General features: G+C 41.1%; 1 protein-coding gene across 4 annotated transcripts; it reads right to left on the reverse strand.

The window, feature by feature from the left end:
• Window positions 1-688: 688 nt before the first annotated feature.
• On the reverse strand, window positions 689-18,782 carry LRRC42 (leucine rich repeat containing 42). 4 transcript variants are annotated; one of them, XM_082430130.1, is made up of 9 exons: window positions 18,492-18,614; window positions 17,171-17,203; window positions 13,163-13,649; window positions 9,111-9,242; window positions 7,592-7,710; window positions 6,262-6,350; window positions 5,976-6,089; window positions 2,554-2,638; window positions 689-1,185 (listed from the first exon to the last, which is right to left on the reverse strand). In XM_082430130.1, the coding sequence occupies exons 3-9, from the start codon at window positions 13,633-13,635 to the stop codon at window positions 911-913; spliced, it is 1,287 nt and encodes a 428-aa protein (XP_082286256.1). In that variant the 5' UTR covers window positions 13,636-13,649; window positions 17,171-17,203; window positions 18,492-18,614; the 3' UTR covers window positions 689-910. The 4 variants fall into 4 exon arrangements, with proteins under 4 accessions (XP_082286256.1, XP_082286259.1, XP_082286257.1 ...); XM_082430133.1 differs by lacking the exon at window positions 17,171-17,203 and having other exon boundaries at window positions 18,492-18,782; XM_082430131.1 differs by lacking the exon at window positions 17,171-17,203 and having other exon boundaries at window positions 2,554-2,626; window positions 18,492-18,627.
• Window positions 18,783-18,790: the final 8 nt, after the last annotated feature.

Consider the following 18,790-nt stretch of genomic DNA (forward strand, 5'->3'; position numbering starts at 1 on the left):
CCACGGTACTGGACAGTGAAGGTCTAGAGTCTTGCTACTCCAAGTGTAGCCCACAAATTAGAAGCACTAGCATCATCTGGAAACCTGTTAGAAATGTTCAATGTCAAGCCCAACTCCAGATCTACTGAATCAGAATCTACAGTTCAAAAAGATCCCCAGGGGACTTCCCTGGGGGTCCAGTGGCTAAGACTCCTCACTTCCAATGAAGGGGGCGTGGGTTCGATCCCTGGTTGGGGAACTAAGATCCCACAAACCACGCAGCGTGGCCAAAAAAAAAAAAATCCCCAGGTGATCTGCACGCACAATAAAGCTTGAGAAGCACTGGTCTAAGGTGAGTCATTGGTCTCAGGTTCTTCATCTGATAAATGGAGGTGATAATCCTTACTTGGCAGGACTATTGTGAAGATTCTTGGTGGTTTACTTAATAGACCTAATATTTGAAATTTTAATGAATGGTAACTATTATTTAAGAAGGCAATGTAATAGAGTGGGCTTTACAACTGGACAGAAATAAATATAAATTCTGGTTCTTATAAGCTCCGGACCTTAAACAACTCACTTGAGGCTGGGCCAAACTGGAGTAGTAACAAATGACGCTAAGCTGCCTTGTTAGTTCACATGGCCTTCGTCCCAAACCAAAGTGTTACTTCCTGTGGCTCCAGTCTATTTTTCACAAGGAGAACCTAAGGACAGCAAAAACGTTTACTTGAAAAAATTACTATGTATTGAAAATATACATTAGAAATTATTACATACTTCCATAGCATTCCCCTCCCCCACCACAAAAGTAGAAATATCCGCTTGCTATGCTAATGCCATAGGTAAATTCAAACAAAAAGGAAAACAGCATCAGCCCCCCTTCCTCGTACATTAGAGTTGGAGGGAAAAAAGGTCAACTTATATCTGCCAATCAATAGGAATTTAACAAGTCCCAGTCTTCCACAGCAAGACACACATATTTCTGCTTTGAAGACTGTGAAGAGTTGCTCTGTTCCTTCTCTGGCTCCTCAAAAGCTCTCTTCTTGCTCTTCTTTGACTCCTGGCTTGAGAGGGCTTCGTGTTTCAACAGTGGTCCATGGCAATCTGGGGCTTTCTCTTTATAGAACTGGAGCTTCTCAGAAGAATTCATGTGGGCATCTGCCAGGTGACACTTCACTGGGGCTTCTGTTCGAGCCCGCTTCCCATCTGTAAGGGTGACAGACGGAAGGGCAATGAGCTTTCCTATGCCGCTGCTAACGGCTGCCTAAGTCCAGAAAGATGATCCAAGGGAAGTGATAAGAGGCCCAAACAGGGTGAGGTTTGGATTAATTTTATTCCCTTTTGAGTGCCCTGTAAAGTAACTTACAGCAAATGCACCAGCACAGGTTGAAGGTATGTACTCACACTAGAGTATCACAGATTTGGATTCAAATCTCATATCTGCCACTTCCCGGATAAATGACCTTGGGCAAGTGACTTGTCTGAGATTCAGTTTTCTCATCTTTAGAGGGATATAAAACCTATTTCATAAGGGTGATGTGAAGATAAAGTAATATAAGGTGCTTAGCACAATGCTTGGCACAATAGTAAAAGCTCGAAAAATGTCAGCTGTCATTACTCAAAATCTGGACTTGACTCTGTCTTCTAAAAACAGTCAAGTTTGCGGCACAACTCTAGCAAATGATACAACCTTATCCTATATTTTTTGGTTTGCCCTGAATTTTTCTTATTTTTCTACCTTTATTTTTTCTTCACTTCGATTTCATCCTTTAACTCCTTACAGAAAAAAGTACGGTAAAATACACATAACATAAATTTAGCATTTTAACCACTTTTAAGTGTATAGTTCTGTGGCATTAAGTACATTCACATTGTTGTGCAAATATCACCACCATCCACCTCCAGAACTTTTTCAGCTTGGCGAAACTAAAACTTGGTATCCGGAAACTAAAACTTGGTATCTATTAAACAATAACTCCCTACCACTCCTCACCTCAGTCCCCAGCAACCACCATTCTACTTTCTGTCTCTATGAACTTGACCACTCTAGGAATCTCGTAAGACGACTCATACAACATTCGTCTTTTTGACTGGCTTATTTCACTTAGCAGAATGTCTCTAAATTTCACCCATGTTATAGCATGTGTTAAAATTTCCTTTCTCCTTAAGGCTGAATAATATTCCATTGTATGTAAACACTACATTTTGTTTATCCATTCATCTGTCAATGGACACTTGGGTTGCTTGTCCCTTTTGGCTACACTTTAATTCCTTTTTAATGTTCTGTATCTATCTACTTTTGTACCACTGCAAATCTTTTCTGGAACAAGATGGGATATCAATAAGCACATATGTACATACATACATACATTTAGTAAGTTATTTCCCTGGTGCTGGTACTCAAAGCTAAGTGTGAACTTACACTGTAAGCTGTGCTGACAGAATACAAGTCTCAGTGATCTAATTAAGTCAATGCTATCATAATTAATTTTCCCACTGAGTGAAGATGAGCTAAGCGCTTTAAGGGCAAATAACCTAAGGGCAAAACACTCCAAAGGAAAGGGAATTTCTCACAGAAATGCTGAGCTGCTGCTCCAGGCTCCGAGGTTTCTCGTGGCTTCACAGCTTCCAAAGTCACACGCTCCCACTGCAGAACAATCTAAAATGTATTTGGAAAGATCTGAATCCAAACAAAATCTCAAGCTTTTAATCTCAAGCCTTCCTTGTTCCCCACCCCTCTCTTTCCATAAACACAAACCCCCGTGGTAATCTTACTTCAGATGATGGTGATAAGAAAAAGAACCAAGTCAAGTCTGGATTTTCTGTTTTAAGGCATGAGTTGGTCAGAATACAAACATGCTGGATATACATATTTGCAAGACTCAGAAAAAATCTACAAAGCTGACTCCCTATTTTCATCTCTATTCCAATCTAGAAATAAACTGCATATCCTTAAACTAAATACTAAAATTTAAAACCTTAGTCATAATACTTTTCACACATTCCTAGACTCACTTCCATGCCTTAAACTATACCAACCATAACTCACTCTTGTACGTGTGTGAAAGGACCATGTTTCCATATTCTCATGACACTTCATGATCAGTTTCCATTTTTTTAAACTGCTACAAATATATTTTTATTACAAGCTACTACAAATTCTTTTGAAAATTTGGTTTAGTATAAACTACACATAAAGTAAACAATTATTTCACATATAGCACAAGTAGCAAGAACTTTAAATTGAACACTTCTCATGGTATGCAATGAAATGATCATAAAAGAAGGTCAAGACAAACATTTTCAGGTCACAGAGGCAGCACAACACATAGTTTAAGAATATCGTTCCAGAGTTAGTTCCACCACTTACTAGCCAGGGGACCCTTGGCAAGTGATTTAATTTCTGTCTTTCAATTTCTTCATCTGTAAAATCGGGATTAATAATAGTACATAGCCCACTGGGCGGTTGTGAGGATTAAATGAGATAACATACATGAAGGGTTTAGCAGTGTCTGGAATATAGGAAGCACTCAATAAATCTTAGTTGTCATCCCCTCTATGATACCTCCCTGAGCATGGAAAATGGGGACAGATCTAAAAGAATGCTAGATGAACTGAATCTGGTGGCTCAGGGGACAATAAGGAAAACTGTGCTTCTACTAACAGAAATAAGAATGTCAATTAGGAAGAGCTGTTTGGGGATGGGGAAGAAGAAGACAAGCCTGGTTCTGCACAAGCTGAATTTGAGGTGCCTGGCAGAGATTTATGGAGAATATTTAGGAACAGGTCTAACGTGTAAGAGAAGGTGATATCATTCCCGCAGGGACAGTAAAGGCTCTGAGAACAGTTCAGATCACCAGGACAGTGGGTGGAGATAGAAGAGAAGAGAAGAGGAAATGAGGAATCAGCAAGAGCTAAAGGGAGAAGCGAGAAAGTTAGGGGATACTGAGCAGAAAGGCCAGAGAGAAAAAGCATAAGGCATGCATGTTTATATCAGAACTGCAGAAAAGCCAAGGAAGGTGAAGAATGAGATCACATGCCACCTTCAAGACAACACCTGCAGCAGAGCTGTGGGGGCCAGAACTAGCTCACAAGGGCTTAAGAACTGAGTAGGCAGTGAGGAGGTGGGAAGATAAGAAAAAAAAGCAACTCACAATTGCAATGGGGGGGTGAAGAACATGTTAGAAAAGAAGTAACATGTTTATACACAGAAAGAAAATGGCCGACAGAGAGCGAGATTGAAGATGTAGTGGTGGGGCAGTAGAGGGGAAATAATTATTAGTAAAATATCACAGAGTAAGCTGGAGATCTTAGGGAACAGAACTGAAAGGAAAAGAAGCCACTAAAGGGCTTATCACTGGAATAAAGAGGCATACCTGTTCCCTTAGATAGGAGGAAAGTGGGGTATATTGCAGAATTGGAGAAATTTTGAGACAGAGGGAAGTAAATGGACTCCTGTTAGATGGCCTCATTTTTCTGTGTCACCTGCTGAGAATGAGGCAGGAGGAGGATGGAGTCAGCCTGAAACAGTTTCAATAAGGATCAACAAAAGATAGATAAAGCACTGCTGCCAAGTCTTAGGGCCCAGCTGAGATTGCATGGTGCTTCCAGTCCAGGCTGTTAGGTATTTTACTTCATCCTTAGCTCTGCAAGAAAGGTCCTGGTTTCTGCATTTTACAGATAAATAAACAGAGACTCAATGTTGCCTAAGTCGTATCCCTATTGGGGTGCTGAGCTAGGATCCCAAACTCAGGCCTCTGACCCTACAGCCTATGCTCTTTCCACCATGTCACCTGCTACCATAACCAAACTACACCAAGTCCTTGTAAGACCATCCCACACCTGTTCCAAGTCTACTGGATGTATCTAGGATTCTTCCAGCACTATAAACTTTGTCTGGCAATGAACTGTTGTAATGATTTCAGCATGCATTTTCACAAACTTCAAAGTGTTTCTGAAACACTGATTCACCAGCACCCCTTCTTGCTTACTTATAGAGAGGTGATGCTACAATCAGGTGGTTGGATAGTTCCACCACCATGCATTATTGCTTGGAGCCAAGGAGGGATCCAGAACAAAAAGTTTGGTGGGTCCTCTAGGCCTCCACCAATAAACACTGGTTTAAAGTATCTGAAGGAGAAAGGCACCAGCCACAGGGAGGCTGGCATCTACTGGTGCTCTACTACTTGTTTACCTTCTGACTCTCTACTTAAGTCTGTATTTTACCAACTTAAGGAAGACCATCAAAAAGACAAGAGAGCATCAAAGTTCAGCTAAGAAGCTGAAAATAGAAGGGCTCAGTCTGCTCAAACTAGCATGGTCTGATCTGGAAATATGGCCTCAATACGTGTCACCAGTGTTTCTGCCAGTACCTGGAGGATATCGGCTTCATTGAGTTGGACTAAGCGAACTTCCTTGAATGGTTCATCCCGGACATCTACCTTTCCAAAGAAACAGTCCTAGTTCTTTGTACATAAGATTTTTAAAACTTCAAAAAAAAAGAAAGAAAGAAAGAAAATGGGAGAACTCAGGATAAAAAAAGATGTTTCTTCACTAAGGCTCTAAGAGTTAAGAAATTTGCCCCCAAAAACGGGAAGAGTTAGATTTGAATTCTTATCAGTGTGACTTATTCTCTTTCCAGTACACACACACTGCTAAGAGAATCTGTCCTTGTGAAGTTGGGTCATACTGCTTTTTTGCATAGCAAGCAAGAATTCATTTATTTTCTGAGTCATTTATAAGAAGGCGTTTTCTTCTAGGTCCCATATGGATGAAGCACAATCTAACAAACAGAGCATGAGATTTAAGGACTGGCATCTAACACCTTTTCTTAAGTAACTGGGTTAGTTACAAGGCCATCAGTGTCTCGGATCTGACTGAAGACGACAATTCAGCCAAGGAATACCAAGAGGATTAACATTTCTTCAAGTGTTGAATAAGACACTTGGAATTAAAATGAAGCCACATTAACTGTAGGGGAGAAAACTCTGCCTTACCTGGTCAGCCCAGCCCTCTGTCTTGCAGTTACTGTGATCAAATTCCTTCAAAGGCACTTTGGAGTGAACGAGACCTATGTGGGTCTGAAGCTTGTGTTTGACAGCTTTGACGTCCTAGTAAGGGAAAACCAGAACACTAATGCACACACATCTGGTTAACTCTTACTTGCTTTCAGTAGGAAATAAACACCATCACAGATACCAGTCCTTTCTAAATGTCAATTAGCAGAAGCAAAATATCAAATTGTAAGTTTGGAAAAGTAAGAGAAGGGAGTAGAAGTCTTACCTTGAGTCCCGTCCCAGAGATATCTAAGCAGTTTAGTTTTCTAAAAGAAAAGAGGTATCCAATCCCTGCATCTGTGATCTCAGGGTTACCTAAATGTCAAAACATAGATAGTATTCTGTTATAGTTGTAAGTATTGCTACAATGCCAACAATAAGCTCAGGAAAAAAGGCCAAACAATGATAAAATAGAAAATACTGAGTAAACAAGCTTTTCAGAGTAAATTGAATATAGAAATCTTATCTTTCCTATTGTAATGTGAAGGAGCCACACTAGATGATCCTTAAGATCCTTCATAGCTTTAACTTTCTAGGAGTTGGGGGTTAGCAGAAAAATTAATGAAACAGATAGTTATTCCAAAGGGTTTAATTTGGAACCATATGAAAACAACATACATAAACATGTATTAGAATGGTATATTAGACTTTGTTCACAGCCATTTTACCTCCAAAGTAAAAGATTTATTTTAAAAAGATTTTCAAGGATACTGAGGCACAGAGACTATTAATGTCTCACTAACCTGCATTTTTTTTTTAATCCTTTCTTACATATCACCTTCTCATATCAGAGAGTACTGCATTTAGCACTGAGTCCTAAAGACCATGAGCACAGTGCCTGGCACATTGTAGACACTCACAAAATATTTGTTAAATGAATACACTTCCCTGGGAGGAAGGGAGGGCATTCATTATTATCTTCATTTCACAGAAGCCAAAACCAAGGCTCAGAGAGGTTAAATAACTTGCGCAAGGGCACACAGTAGCAGAGCAAGGAGTGTCCTCTGGCCTCAAACCCCTGCTCCTTCTATTTTTTTGACACCGTACCATCCTGCCACATATTTAATAAATGCTCAGTTAAATCATAAATCATCTTACCATCTTTCTATTACTGGAGTCAATAACTGGCTCATTCTGAGTAAGTTATCAAAACTGTGAATTTCATCCTGATTTTCACCAAGCAATTATTGATAAAAAATGACCTAGCTGACAGACACTATGGATCAGCAACTCAAAGAAAGTAAAAATGAGCCAAACGTCCTTTATATATGCTGTGAATATGATGAAAGGTTGCTCTGTCTGCAGAGAGTAAGTGGCATGGGTGAATCTGTAAGGGCTTTTACTACCTTACAGAGGTGGCACCATGCCAGGAAAGGTATTTGGCCAGAAGTCAAGAGCCTCTGGCTTTAGGTCCTGCTCTGCCATTAACTTGTTGTGGCACCTAAGAAAGTCACCTCCCCTCAATTTTATCACCTCTCAAACAAAGGGGAAGAACTAAATGATTTCTAAGTCTATTCTTCCAACATTAATCATCTATAACTTCTAATAAAACTTACAAGATAAATCTAATAATGTTAGATTTTCAAGGCCTCTTTTCATCACTCGAACTGGTGCCGTCATTTTCCGCACCCCAGCATCAGATAAACAATTATCCTTCAGGTGGAGTTGAGTTACACTAGAAAACAAAGTCCATAAGTAAATTGCTTAAAGAGCATTTGAGAAAGTCTAGTCATGAGAACATACTTTCATAAATTTCATTCAAAAATATATCTTCTAACCTCTGCTATTTCACACACAATGCATTTAACAGAGTTAAAGATCTTTTGGTGCTACTTCAGTTGCTAAGTGAGGGTTAACTTACAGATCAAAGTGTCATGTAGTACTAGTCTCAGATGGCAGAGGGCACTAAAGGTATATGGTGGAATGAGGTAAACAGGGACTTCATTAAGGATATAAATACACTTGTTTATCACAAAAGCTGCATTCCTGACAAATGCTATGTGAAAACCAAAACCCCTCTAAATATACTGGGAAAGTCTGCTAAAGAACTCCTCTGAGAATTCTTTATGCAAAGCACAATTCTTTCATTCTAATTATTTTATAAATCCGATTTCAGACTGAGTTTATAAGGTACAGACATAACCCAATCCATTCAGCTAACCTGTAACTGGTGTTATTAATGTGTTCCACCGTCCCCCACGCAAGAAATCCGAACCTTTACTAACCTTGTACAAAGATACCTTTGTACAAGATGAACCGGTTTGCAGGGCAGAAATACAGACACAGATGTAGAGAAGAAACGTGTGGACACCGAGTGGGGGAAAGTGGCGGGGGTGCGGGTATGGTGCTGGTGGTGGGATGAATTGGGAGATTGCGATTGACATGTGTACACTAACATGTATAAAATAGATAACTAATAAGAACCTGTAGTATAAAAAAATAAAATTAAATTAAAAAAAAAAAACATTTGTACAGGGCAGTACATAGGTGTCACTGTCCTAGGCAGGCCCCAAGAAACAGGTTAGACTCAGGTTTGTAGTACTGTTATCCTTCTGGGTGTTTATTAAACCACAAAGGAATCCATCTGGCCTTCTCTCTGCTGGCCATACTGAGATCAGTCGGATTATTTGTGATTGGTGTGAACTGGATGATTTCTTTAAATTATGGTTCTTGAAAAGGATTTATTTGTCTGTCTTTTAATAGTTCACTTTTTAAATAATCTATAGTTCACTGGCAGTTAAAATAGAAAATGATAATGACTGTGGAAATTGTATAACTTCTCATCCCTTGCTAGAATAAACCAGGGCAAAATAATTTTTCAACGCAGGTAGCGTCAAGTACTATATGTTGAAATAAAGTTTATTTAGGTAAAGAACCTAGTGACTTACTTTCCTAAGAGTTGTCCAATCTATACTGCTTGTACCAAGTAAATGGAGATTGAATCGTTTTAGAAAAAAAATTAGCAAATAAACACAGGATTGGGAAGTAATCAACATTCTTCAAGATGATCCCATTGGATCATCCTTTAAAAAAAGAAACTAAACAATTCATCTACAAATGGTGGCAGGTCAATACCTAGACAGGGCCTCATTGGTGAGATGTTCTAGAAGTTCATGCTCATCTCCAAGCTTGCAACAGGATAGATCCAGGCAGGTCAGCTCCCGGAAAGACTTAATCTCCTCGAGTTTTTCTGAAATCACCAGATATCTGTGGGGCGTGGAGAGCAATCAACAGCTTTTCTTTTCCTTCTTTTAAAACATCACTGTTTGTGGCTTTGTGACACATCAACATTCCATCAGGACAAGGTACTATGTAATAAGCAGACTTTACTGATTACTATGTAGGCACAGGTTGAATTTTTTAAGCTAAAAATCTTTTTACGTGATGGTAGAATAAAAACTTTAAATAAATAAATAAAAACATACGAGCAAAGGCAGGACACGAGAGAAAAAATCTGCTTTGTTAGAAGTCAGACAGACCTTGGTGTCAGTGCTGGGATTTTATCAGAGAATTCCCAAACTTTAGGATACTCAAAATTTTAATCACTCATTCCTTTAAGGTTGCTTTTTATCTAATGCTCAGTATCTAGTGCTTTGAAAACTGGAACAGGCCAAGAATTCTGGGTTCTAACCTGCACATCCCCAAGAACATACCAAGATATATTTGACAGTCAGGTTTTATCTTTTCTATTCAAACACAAGTTTGAGTAGCTGCCCACGTCACTGTGCCACTGTTATCCTGCTAACTTTACTCCGAAAGTATGTGCAGCATGACTATTATAAGAACTCACTCTAAACTAGACGGTTATTAAGGCAAACCTGTGAGCATGAACACTTTAATTACACTGGGGCATCTTGCCAAACTGCTATCGGGAAGTATCAGGAGGCCTCTGGAGAGGAAAAGATCAAAAAGACACTGCACAGCCCAGGCTATGGCCTCCACCCTGCTTTCTAGTTGTCCATCTATTTCATATGATGTCAGTGAGAAAAAATGAAAAGGGATTAGAAGTGACAGGAAACAGGAGAGGAGTCTAAGAGAACAGGGAAATGCTTGTGGGCAAGAGCATGCCTTTCTCATCCACTTTTCTCATGGATGTCTAGAAGTTTCCACAGCGAGATGGTAAGCTAGGATCAGTGGGGTTATACTTAAAAGTGTTCACATTTCTCTACTGTGGCCAGAATCATAATTACCAAAAACAGCACTGAATAATCCAAGGACAAGAAGGGAGTTAGATCTCTTTTCTTCCTACTTCCAATCAGAATAAGATGTACTGAAGCTGATCGCTGGCCTGACTGCTGGGTACAGATGGCCTGGGGCACTGATACCCCCTCTAAGCTGCCTGGTGACTGAGCTCAGCTGGGTACACAAATGAGCTTTATTTACTCAGACATATTTTAATTGCATTGTAAATAAAGCTGCTGTTTTCCATCTTCCAATCACAGAGTTGAAGTGGGTTAATGGGAATTTGGGGAATTACTGGCAATTACAGAAAGGAAAACACACATCCTTTCATCAGTTAACCAAAAGATATTTAGTAATTCTGAAACAAGGGTTATCTGGGAAGGACACAACAACAGATAACATGATTAACAAACATTACAAAAATCAAGGCTGAGAAACGAACACGTAGAACCACAGACACTACTACATGCTTATCTAGGACATAATTGAAGTTCTAGGGTCTCGCTCAAAATTAGTCTTCCAACTTGCCCCTTAAAAAGTTCAGCAGAGTGTAGTGGAGAAGCAACAGTAACAGCACAGATATTTTAGTGTCAGACCTGAGTTTGGATTCTAGCAATGCTAATTACTTGTATGATTGTAAGAAACTTACTTAACCTCTGTGAGCCTCAATTTCTCCAGCTAGAAAATGGAGCTGATGATCACTTCCTTTAAGGACTATTAAGAAAATCAGAAAAAATGTTCCAAAAGTAAACAGCATCTCATAGGCCCTCATTAAATGGTAGCTATTATAATTACTTCGGTTACACAGGGTGATATTTTAAGGCAAATAACTTGCCTCCCTGTGACCACCAGTGGGATTAAAAATCACAGGGAGGAGACAGTTTTGTAGGGTTGAAACCCAGTTGTAAAGACACTGGCTTCTCCTTTTGGCAGGCAGCTTTATGACCCAACCCCACAAAGCAAGTGCCTGTACCTACACGATTATCTTATTTTTCAATTATTTTCTCAAGCTCTTTCCCCATGACCTGAACCCTTTCGTGCTGGTAAAACCTTTGCTGCTGCAGCTTCAGCTGAGAATTGCAAATGCAAACCCAAATCTCCTGCCTTCTTCTATTTTCCTCTGGGGATTCAAAGAAGGAAAGTTTCTGATCACAACTGAAAAATCTTACTCTTATATCTGAATAAGGCAGCACTGTCTTAGTTATTGTCTTATTTGTAATTGTTGCAATAAAATATGAGCCAAAAGATTGTTAAAAATGTTTCTTATATTTTTCTGATTATAAAAATAATATACATTCCTTGGAGAAAAAAATTAAGAAAATCTGGAAAACTATGAAGAAAATTAAAACCAATTTCAATCTCATTACCTAAATTACATTTCAGTGGGTTTCTCTTTTTTCCCCCCTATATATGCAATACATATAAAATTTTCTATTTTTTTTACAAACAAAATTGGGATCATACATATAATTTTAATTCTTATTTTTTTCATTTATTATATAATGAACATTTTACCACATCATTTTAAATGATCTTTAGATATTATCTTAAAAGTTATACTCTATTTCATTATATGAATGTACTATAATTTACTTAATTTCCTCTTGTTGGATATTCAGCTTTCAGATTTTCACTATTACAAATAGTACTACAATGAACACCCTTATGTGAAGTATTTGTTCTCATATCTGATTATTACATTAGAAATTAGAACAGACTCTTAATAAATGGAATTAATGGGTCAAACAAATGATATGAATATTTTTAAAGCTTTTGATACATATTGCCAAGCTTCTTTCCAGAAATGTTACATTAATTTATGTGCTCATCAAATGTGAATGAAAGTGCTATTCTCATCCAATTTGACCACCGGAACAGTATGCATCATAAATGGATAAAAAGCATCTTCACTATTGTGAGAAATACTTAAGGTATAATGGTACGTGGAGGAAAAAACAGAATACAATTTATAGATAGAGTATATTCCCAAATGTATAAAGATATATATAATGGTATACTATACTGCTATTTAAAAAATCTACACATATTGATGGTAAATGATTTTCAAAATATGTGAAGAAAGCAAAGTGCCTACCAGTGTGAGCACTGTGCTGCCGTTTGTATAACAAAGGGGACAGCTATACATGCATGTATATGTTCAGAATATCTCTGGAATTATGTAAAGGAAATTGATAACAGTAGTTGCCTCTGGGGAAGGGAAACAGGAGAGAGATGGGAGGGAGGCTTATGTTCCACTTTATACCTTTTTGTGTTTGTGTTTAAATTCTTTTCTGTGTATTTTTTCAAGTTTTTCTTTTTAATTATTAGATGCCTTGAAAGTCATTTTACACGATGGTGGTATAAGATTTTTAAATAAATCAATAAAAGTATATGAGCAAAGGCAGGTCATAAGAGAAAACATCTGATTTGTTAGCAAATAGACCTTGGTTCTGATGTTGGGACCTTATTGAAAATTTCCAAACTTTAAGACACTTGAAATTTTAATCACTTATTCTTCTAAAGTTGCTTTTTATCTAATGCTCAATATCTAGTGGTCTGAAAACTGGAATAGAGACGGGAACTCTGGTTACTAATCTTCACATCCCCGAGAGCATATCAAGAGATATTTAGCAAATCACATTTTGTCTTTTCTATTTTCTCTTTCTAGAAAAGTTGGTAGAGGAGTATTTTCTACCTAATGGAGGAGCTGTGGCAATCAACTAATCCTTGTAAAGTGTTTTCAAAATAAACCTAAGTGTTGTCTGGGAGGGTAAGGGAAGGGAGAAAGACAATGATTTTTCTCAAAATGGCCTACCACTTTGTGTATGGAAATTCTAAACTCAAGTGCTGTTTGATGGGGAAAGTGCCCAAGCCCACTAAGCCCCAGAGCTTGACAGAATTCACACACCCAATAAAATACTCACTATCGTAATCAGAACACCCACCTGTTTCGCAAACACAAGGAGCAAAGCACCAGACTTCCATAGGCCTCTGTAAATTTCTGTAAAGCCCTCAGCCCTGCACCTGGTTCTGTGAATTTCTGTCTGGCTTCAGCAGCAGAGAACAGCTTTTCAGCAATCTGCTCAGGAAAGCCAATAAGGGAATCAATGTGATCAACATTGTCAGAGATGAAGCCCAGGACGAGGCTGAAGAGGGATTTGGCAGAGTACCGAAGATTCCCCTCCCGAGTGTATGTGAAGATGAAATGATCAGTCTTCTCTTTCTGTGCAGTATCATCTTCCCTGTTCATGCAAAGCTCCACCGAAAAGCCTTTGGGAAACAGTCTGAAAGGCCTTGGCTTCTGCAGGCTACTCCTGACACCATCCAAGGCCAGATTGACCATGTGCAGTTGCCCATTTTCTCGCACGTAGACGGGCCCTGGGTCCAGGTGGTTTTCTGAGTTGAGGTAGTAAGACATTGCCTTGGTTGCAACTGTAAAAGCAAGGCACAAGGAAATCAAATCCAATTAAAATGCCATTTGTAACATGTAACTTCATCTTGCTGTGCCCAGAGCTTTATGAGCCTTCCAGGCAGGCCCTGTGGCTGCTTTGGGGAATCAAAGCTTACCAGTTGCCTGTGAACTCTGGCACTGGAGGTTACCTCTATTACCTCGACCTGGAATGCCCTCTCCTATGCTTCCCCTTTTCTTGTCTATCTGGTGAACTCCTATTCATCTTTCAAAAGTCAGCTCAGATCTCATTTCTAAAATTCACTCTAAGGGAGTTATCACAGAAGTGGTCAAAGAGTCACCTACAAGGAAAGTCATGGCAGCACAGCTGATATTAGCAAAACAACTGAAAATAACCTAAATGTTCAACAAGGGTGTTATTATATAAATGATGATACATCCACACCATGGAATGTTATGCAGCCATTAAAATGATAAAATTTTTTATTGATTTGCAAGTTACAAATCATACACGTGGAATTTATTTCTGTTTTTTTTAAATTAATTTATTTTTATTTATTTATTTTTGGCTGCATTGGGTCTTCGTTGCAGCACGTGGGCTTTCTCAAGTTGCAGCGAGCGGGGGCTACTCATCGTTGCGGTGCACGGGCTTTTTATTGCAGTGGCTTCTCTTGTTGCAGAGCATGAGCTCTAGGAGGCGAGCTTCAGTAGTTGTGGCACATGGGCTCAGCAGTTGTGGCTCGCAGGCTCTAGAGCACAGGCTCAGTAACTGTGGCACACGGGCTCAGTTGCTCCGAGGCATGTGGGATCTTTCTGGACCAGGGCTCGAACCCATGTCCCATGCACTGGCAGGCGGATTCTTACCCACTGCGTCACCAGGGAAGTCCAACTATTTCTGTTTTTTAAAACATGTTTACACACAGAACAAAGGCTAGAAACTAATAGCTCCCTTGCTACCTTGGCACCTTCCACACATTTCTTTATTGCACTTGGCCCACAGTTCTGCTACTGATTTATTTCTGGGCGTGTTCTGCTGATTTGAGCTCCTTGAGAGCAGGGATCATGTTTAATTCATCCACCCTAACAACATAGTGCTCTGGCATGTAATAGTCCCTGAGCAGATATTCATGGAACTAAAGTTTACTCCTTTGCTAAACCTTACACAGACCACAGGCAACATGGTTTTTTGGATCCACAAATAAAGACCTCCACCACAAGAGCTAACTAAAAGCTATTAAGGTGTGATGCTTCCAAGGGCTAGAATAGCTTTTAGTTAGCTCCTGTGCCTTAACTTCTTCAGTTAGCTGGCACTTCCGAAGTAAGGCAACATATCAAAAACAGCAGGGTATTTATGCAATCATATGGGTGGCATTTTGGTCTAAGCGTTAACTGAAATAAACACTTGCTTTCCTGAGGAACCGTGAGGTTTCAAAATATTCGAGAAATTGCCACGTTAAATAAAATGAAAGTATATGATTATCATTGCTACAATTTTTAGGTAAAACTTAATATAAGTCAAAAAGCCACTATTATCTCTAAAAGACTCTGACGTTTAGAGTGAACAAACCCAGCTTCTTCTGCATCAATGCAGGTCTAGGATGTAGCTCTGAAGCCACTTAAAAGTGTCAACAATCAATCAAGTCAGTGATCAAAAATGCTGAGTCTCTGGAGATCAAACACTGATCCTGTTTGTGGGTATCAGTATGATCCATGTTTCTCCTGAGGATAATTATGTGTGTAAAAGCACATCAGAAAAGAGGGCCCTGCCACGCCCGAGAGCCTCTCTCCTCCCTGCCCATCTCCTTATGCCCTACTCTCTGGCTAAGCCATACTACCCAGGTAAGTTGGCTGTGCTCTCTTGTCTCACTGGTCTTTGCACATCCTGCTCCCTTTGGCTGGCACACCCTTCTCTGCTTCCCTGACCTAGCTAATTCCTAGTTATCATAAACACTCAGCTCACCCACCATCCCTCTCCTGGGAAAACTTCCTAACCCCTGCACTAGTGCACATGTCTGTCTGGTTTTCCCAGAGTACCAATGTCTCTTTCTACATAGCACTTTGCACTGTGTACTGTCCGTTCACTTGCTAATATTCCCAAAGCTGTGAGCTCTTTGAGTACACGGCACTTAACTTGATTCATCTCTCTTTTCTTTTCCAGGCCCAACACAGAGCCTAGCTTGAATAAGTCCTCAACAGATATTTGCTGAACCAAATGAAGAGGAAGGGTGAGACCTCAAAAGGACAGACTTAGTACTCTGAGCTGCAAGGCCTGCTGATACTGTTGCTAGGAGCCAGCTCCTCTACCAGGCAACAGCTGCAGACTCCTCCCCCTCTCACCAGACCCTTCTGCAGGTGGTAGAAGCAAAGAGGATGATGGGAGTATATTGCTACTGGTACTACCAGGGAGGAAAAAAAAAATCTAAAAACCAGAAAAAAAAAATTGGCTAGCTCTCATAACCCATACTCTCGCCAGTATTCAGTGCCTGCTGCTAAGGAGATACTTCACTTATTCTAAGCTTTTCTTCCAGGAGTAAGCACCTGGCCCCTTCAGGCTCACAGAGTTTAATCTTGATAAGGAGATAAAGCAGATCCCTTTTGGTCTTTATCTCTGGATTTGGACATTCAGAGTCCTACTCTACCTGTAGATCAGAAAGTATGGCCCCAAACCAGGTATGGCCCCAAACAAGAATGACTTAATTTTAAAAGTAGAAAGACAAATTCCATGGAAGATAACATATTATAAGTAATCAGCACACTATAAGCTTCCTGGCAACGAAATAGGGTCTGCCTATCTGTAGTACCCCTAACCATCACCTGCAATAGTGTCTTCCATAAACTTTGGAGTAAAATGGACAAATGGATGAATGGATGACCACTTCCGGTGAAAATCCAAAAAATCTGATTCCATCCAGCAGAGGGCACAAGTAGCTTGGGACCAAAGTGAGGACACTTAGCCAGGCTGCCTCGGCTTCCATGGATCATTTTCAAAAACAGCACAGTTCTGGCTATATTTTACCTTTAAATTACTCATCAAATGCTAGTTCTCTTTCTAAACGATGAAAAAAATCAAATATTTCCTGAAGCGTAAACCCACATCATCTGTCCAGAAACCCCAAGGGCTCTCTGTTCTTCAACTATGATACCTGAGGAACTGATCATGGTCAGGAAATCCTGGTGACCTGTGATTTCTCCTACTAAATTTGTGCATCTTGCACTCTCACAATAAGGAGTTTCCTGAGAGTTTGTGAAGTACTATAAAATGATCTAAGAATTGAATTAATGTTTAAGCCTTTCAAGGTTAAGAACCATAAAGGTGAGAAAATTCCAAACAAAGCTTCTGTAACTTGGCTTTGCTTGGGCCTGGCTGTTACACAGAGTGATCTATTATAAGGGAGCCCCTCAGGAGACAGGGCCTATTCTATACCATGGCACAAATACTACACGAAAGCTCAAGCTCTTTCCACTGCATGATGCTGTCTCTCAAGAATAAAAGTATGACATCAGCCTTAAGGATAAAAAAATGTTAAAAATTAATCTCACCCACCTGTTGGATCCCTCTGGTATTCACTGACTCAAGCTGGGGTGGGGGGGGAGGTGAGAGAGGGAGGAGATAAAAAAAAAAACAGTGGACAACTGAGGAAAGAGTTGGTGGGAACAGAGCCAGGACAGAGCTACACTGAGGCCTCCCCTCCTTCCTCTGCCAGGGCAGAAATTACCCAAATCCACACACCAGGAAAACACCTGTCAATCCATGGCCTTCATCCCAAGGCTGCAGACACCCTTGGTTTATTTGAAAATGCAGTATTCTGAAGAAAGTTTCTAACATAAAAACCTGAACAGAAACTAGTTCCAAACCACCAATAACCAACTAACAATCTCAAGTTTATTGTTCTGGGTCACCACCATTATCCAGTTTTCAACTCATTTCTGTTGTCCTATATAACTTGCACTTTCCCACCTGCCTTCTCACCCATACCTAGCTCCTTACTTCCCTCTTAGAACAGGCCAATCTCTCCTACATCCTGACATTTCACAGCTTTTCTACCTGCCAACTCAAAGCTTCTCACACAAAATCCAATCTCCACACCAAAAATCCTAATCCGTCCCCTTCACCCACGCCCAGCTCCCCTGCCCCCACCTCTCAAACCTCACGCCCTTCCAATCCTTCCATCCCTTCTGAAATGCGGCTCCCTGTCGCCCAGCTGCAAGCCCACCTCCACCTGGCTCTCCTTCCTTCCCCCCCCACCCGCCACCATTCCACCCGCGCCCTCTCTAACCCCCATGCACTCTTCCTCTGTCCTTCACCATGTACTCCTCCCTTCCTCCCATTCTGAGATTCCCTCGCCCAGGACCCCAAACTCTCCATCTTTTTCCTTGTCTTCTGCCCTCAACCTTCAAAATCTCCTTCCTTCACGGCTCACTATGCCCAACTTCACAATCCACAGCCCCAACTTCTTCTCCCTGCCCCCAAACCCCACCCCTTCTCCTATTCCCATCCTAGATCCTTTCCTCCTTGCACTCCTCTAATCCCACTTTCCCCCTCCCCAGTACTGCAGTTCTCCCTCTCTCTCTAAATTTCCACGCATGTCCCTCCCCAAATCCACCCCAGCTAATCCTGCTCCATTTCCCACCCAGGCCCCGAACCCCAAGTCTCACACGCCCCCATACACTACCCCAGCACCCCAACTCCATCCTTAAACCCATCTCTGACAACCCTAGATCCTCACACCTTTCACCCAACCACACCCCAGCCCCGTCCCTCTCGGTCTTCCCCTCCCCCATTCCACCCCTCCCTCAAACCTCACACCCGCCCCCACTCGCAGCCCCGGGCTCGGTGAGCGGCCCAGCCCGCGGCCGCCACCTACCTGTGCCCCTGCCTGGGGCAGCCAGCGGCAGCTCCTCGCTGACGGGTCCCTCCTCCCGCGGCGCAGCTGAGGGGGGAAGCGGCTCCGCGCCCCCGGCACAAAGCTCGGGAGGGTGGGACAGAGAGTGTGCGGGAGAAGGGAGGGGGCTGGGGGCAACCTGCGCCTTGGGACCGCGGGGCCGGCGGGGGCGGGGGGAAGACTGGGCAGGGGAGGCGCGCTTGCGCGATACCCGGCATGAGGGGCGGGGTCGCGCTTGGAGGCGGGGCCGGACCCGGGGACGGCGACCTGAGGGCCTAGGG

The sequence above is a fragment of the Balaenoptera physalus genome (assembly GCF_965194825.1).
Source record: "Balaenoptera physalus genome assembly, chromosome: 1".
In the NCBI taxonomy this organism is placed as follows: Eukaryota; Metazoa; Chordata; class Mammalia; order Artiodactyla; family Balaenopteridae; genus Balaenoptera; species Balaenoptera physalus.

What these genes read in the sequence shown, in the direction of transcription:
- LRRC42 (XM_082430133.1), bottom strand. Translation starts at nt 13,635, where the DNA reads ATGTCTTACTACCTCAACTCAGAAAACCACCTGGACCCAGGGCCCGTC. An exon ending in TCCTTGTGTTTGCGAAACAG is followed by an intron (nt 9,243 to 13,162) that starts GTGGGTGTTCTG and finishes CACGCCCCACAG; the next exon opens with ATATCTGGTGATTTCAGAAA. An exon ending in CAGAGGGCTGGGCTGACCAG is followed by an intron (nt 2,639 to 5,975) that starts GTAAGGCAGAGT and finishes AATACATTTTAG; the next exon opens with ATTGTTCTGCAGTGGGAGCG.